Source organism: Serinus canaria, unplaced genomic scaffold (assembly GCF_022539315.1).
Source record: "Serinus canaria isolate serCan28SL12 unplaced genomic scaffold, serCan2020 HiC_scaffold_106, whole genome shotgun sequence".
Taxonomy (NCBI): Eukaryota; Metazoa; Chordata; class Aves; order Passeriformes; family Fringillidae; genus Serinus; species Serinus canaria.
Genome location: NW_026108220.1, coordinates 9184 through 13512, shown reverse-complemented (window position 1 = coordinate 13512; position 4329 = coordinate 9184). Strand labels below are relative to the sequence as shown.

Here is a 4329-nt window from a genome sequence, read left to right as displayed (position 1 = left end):
ATTCCTATGTTGATATAAGCTGAGGCTTGGAAGAACAGGAGCACCTTGCCTGCTGCATTCCCAGAGGACAAGAGCTCCATAACCCCCCCTGGACCTTCAGAGGAAGACCAGACCCTTCTACAGGATCACTGCTTCCGACAGAATCACATTCATCACTCCAACAGGACTGCAGCCACCATTTAATTGGACTGCTACCAGCCCCCTGACCAGCCCCTGGCTCTATCAGCTCAAGTGAGTGTTTGATCTAAATTTTCTTATTAAATTGTAATTTGGCTTAGGCTCTCCCACAGGTTTGCCTTCAAACCTGTACAAAACTCCAGGTGCTCATCTGTGACAATGTTCATAGGGGTGTCAGGATTAGGGAAGAGATGAGAAAGTTGACTCCATGTTCTGAAGGCTTGGTTTATTATTTTATGATATAAATTATATTAAAAACTATACTAAAAGAATAGAAGAAAAGATTTCATCAGAAGGCTTCTAAGAACAGAAAAAGAATGAATAACAAAGGTTTGTCTCTGACCGAGACAGTCTGGACTGTGATTGGCTATTAATTAGAAACAACCAGATGAGACCAATCACAGATCTACCTGTAGCATTCCACAGCACCAGATAAGAATTGTTTACAGTTTCTTCCTGAGGCCTCTCAGCTTCTCAGGAGGGAAAAAGCCTAAGGAAAGGATTTTTCATAAACCATGTTGGTGACACTCATCCCTTGTTTTCCTCCCAAAACAGAAATTCCCAAACCTTCGCCTGTTGGAGGAGGTGGCTGTGAGGAAGAGGAAGATGTCCTGGGACAGCCAGGCAGGTGAGGAGGAAGTCAATGCCCCTTTTCCCTCTCTCCTGCTCCATCTCCCAGCCCAGCATGGCCCCCGGCTGCAGGACAACTCCGCTCCCAACGCTGTCCTGACGGGCATGCACCGGAGGGATATTCTTCCCCTTGCCTGTGGCATGGACTCAAATCCCATCCTCTCCTCATCCTTCCTCCCCCAGACAAGGAGGAGCTGAGGATGGAGACCAGGGAGGACAAATCCCCGTGGCAGAACATCATGGAAGAGGAGGTTTTGAGTGACTCCAGGGCACAGGAATCCAAAAGGGAAGAAAAGCCAAAGAGATCCAGCAGGAGGAGGAGCTCCAAACTGAGCCCAGGGTGCTCTGAGGAGGAAAGACCCGCCCTGAGCCAGGAAGGTGGGAAGAGCTTCAGCCAGAGCTCAGAGCTGGCAGTCCGTGAGCAGCTTCACGGTGGGGAGAAGCCCCACAAGTGCTTGGAGTGTGGGAAGAGCTTCAGGCACAGCTCTGACCTGATCCGCCACCAGATGATCCACACTGGGGAATGGCCCTATGAGTGTGGGGAGTGTGGGAAGGGCTTCAGCTGCAGATCCACGCTTGTGACCCACCAACGCATCCACACTGGGGAGAGGCCCTACGAGTGTCCCGAGTGTGAGAAGAGGTTTCAGACCAGCTCAGATCTCCTCAGGCACCAGCGGATTCACTCAGAGGAGAGGCCCTTCCTCTGCCCCATCTGCGGGAAGGGCTTCAAGCAAAACTCCCACCTCATCATCCACCAGCGCATTCACACAGAGGAGAGGCCCTTCCGCTGCCCTGAGTGTGGGAAGGGCTTCAAGCACAACTTCACCCTCATCAGGCACCAGCACATCCACAGCGGGGAAAGGCCCTACGAGTGTCCCCAGTGTGAGAAGAGCTTCACCCAGAGCTCTGACTTGACCAAACACCAACGGAGGCACCAGTAAGGTAAGTCCTGCCAGTCCCCCAAATGCAGGAGGAGCTTCATGCCCAATTCCAGCTTAATCTCCCATCGGAGGTCCCACGTTGGGCAGAGCCCTGGTCATCCATTTTCCCTGTGATCCATGCTGGGAAGACACCTGTACCTTCTCCTGCCCATGCCAATGGCATGGTGTGGGATTGAAGAACATGAGGGCCTGGCCATGGCCATGTCATTACATGCACCCTCACCTCAGGTCATTGCCGGGGGCAGGAAAGCGATTGTCTCTCTCCCTGAGGAGAAGGGTGTCCTTCTGAGGAGGAAATCCATGGCCAGGAAGAGCCAGTTAGTGGTGATGTTGTAGTTTTCCCTGTAAATAGTTTTTCTTATTCCTTCTGTTATCAATATTGTTTCTGTTCCCGTTCATTCCTTATCTTGTTTCTGTTCCCAGTAAATTGTTCTTATTCCAGCCTGGGATCTTTGCCTTTGTGCTTTCCATAGAAGGTGGGAAGGCAGCGAGGGCAGCGCGGTTTTAGTGGGAGCAGGAAATTGGGGAATCCCATTCCTGAACCCTGGCCCATGTAAACCGAGCATCCCAGCTGGTCCCAACCCTGGTTGCCATGGCAACATCCTTGGGAGCGGGTCCCTGGCTGGGGCTGTGGGAACCTCTTCCCTCTGGTGTCCAAAAACAGGAGTGGAGGGAACGGCTGCAGCTGAGTCGGGACAGACTTAGGTTGGATCTCAGGGAAAGGTTTTCCCCCAGAGGCTGCTGGGGCCCTGCCCAGGCTCCCCAGGGAAGGGTCCCAGCTCCAGGGCTCTCTGAGCCCCAGCAGTGTTTGGACAGCACTGCCAGGTCAGGATGGCATTGTAGGGGTGTCCTGTTGTCGTGGTTTAGGGCAAATTTGGGAGAGAAGTCCCAAAGTGGCTCCTCTAGGAAAGCAGATTCAACTGGCCCCTTCCCGAAACTGGTTAGGAAGATAATTGGAAAAAAACCAATTTATTAAACAATAAAACCTAAACAATATTAAATAATAACATAAACAATATTTAACAATAAAACCTCTTGCTGCTCGAAAAGAGATGACAAACTCAGAAAAGTCCCCTCCCCAGGTTACAGCTTGGCTCAGTCTCTTATCAGTCCCTCCAGCAGTGGAAATGCCACGGCCCAGGCCCGGCCCGGTGGGCCACAGGTGGAGCTGCCGCTGCTCTTCTGGGTGTTCAGTCCAGAGGAGGTTTAAACAGGTCCAAAGAAAAGGGAAAAAAACCCACAGTCCAGAGAGCTTTGTTGCCTCAGTGAGGTAAAACTAAAACAAAGGAGAGCTCTGTCCCACTGTCTGTCCATCCAGACAACACAGTGCAGGAGCAGGAACGCGGAGGAATGAGTGCAGTGTCTGAAAACAAAATACTGCTTCTTCTCTCCCCCCTTCACTTTCTGGAATGTCTTAAAGGTGCAAAACTTATTATTTAGCATAAACAGAACAGACAAATGGGGATAAAAGCATCATATAGTCCACCCAGGACATTCCAGCCCTTATCCCCATATCGTCAGCTTACTGCTAAAACTAATATATATTCTAACTCTACAAACACATACATTATACATCCAACATACAGCTATACACGGACAATGGTAGTAACATTTAGCAAACAGTGATATTTACACATAGTTCTCACCCAACAATCTAATCTCCCTGAGGTACACATCGTGTTCTTCCATCTTTTTGCATTATCCACCATGTGCAACCTGGTCCCTGAGCAAAAACAACCCCACGAACGTGTTTGTCTGTACTCAAGGTAGAATTGATCCACACAGTCTTCCCTAACAAACCTCTGACATGTACCTCTGGAACTTTATCTCCATCTATTATATTCAGGGACTCAGACTGGGCAGGACCTGCTCGGTTGGTGGAACCTTGGGTGTTAACTAATCAGGTGGCCTTTGCTAAGTGCTGCTCCCAATTTTTGAAAGATCCCCCGCCCAAGGCTTTCAACTGGGTTTTTAGAAGTCCGTCGTACCTCTCTACTTTTCCTGCAGCTGGTGCGTGGTAGGGGATATGGTACACCCACTCAATGCCATGTTCCCTAGCCCAGGTGTTGATGAGGCTGTTCTTGAAATGAGTCCCATTGTCTGACTCAGTCCTCTCAGGGGTACCATGTCTCCAAAGGATTTGCTTCTCAAGGCCCAGGATGTTGTTACAGGCAGTGCCATGAGACACAGGGGGGGTTTCCAGCCATCCCGTGATGGCTTCTACCATGGTCAGCACGTGGCTCTTGCCTTGGTGTGTCTGGGGCAGTGTGATGTAGTCAATCTGCCAGGCCTCCCCATACCTGTACTTGGATCACCGCCCACCATACCACAGGGGCTTCACTTGCTTGGCTTGCTGGATGGCAGCACACGTCTCACAGTCATGGATAACCTGAGAAATACTGTCCATGGTTAAATCTGCCCCTCGGTCTTGTGCCCATTTAAAAGTGGCATCTCTGCCCTGATGATCTGAGGCATCATGGACCCATCAAGCTAGGAATAACTCCCCTTTATGTTGCCAGTCTAAGTCTATCTTTGACACCCCTATCTTTGCAGCCTGGTCTACCTGCTCATTGTTTTGGTG

At 50.4% G+C, this 4329-nt stretch overlaps 1 protein-coding gene across 1 annotated transcript; it reads left to right on the top strand.

Annotated features, from left to right (window-relative positions):
- Positions 1–1007: 1007 nt before the first annotated feature.
- On the top strand, positions 1008–1585 carry LOC103824812 (zinc finger protein 397-like; the record flags this gene model as incomplete). The annotated part of the gene is made up of 1 exon (XM_050987669.1): positions 1008–1585. A coding segment is annotated over exon 1 (578 nt), but the record flags the coding sequence as incomplete, so codon positions are not given.
- Between the last annotated feature and the right edge of the window lie 2744 nt (positions 1586–4329).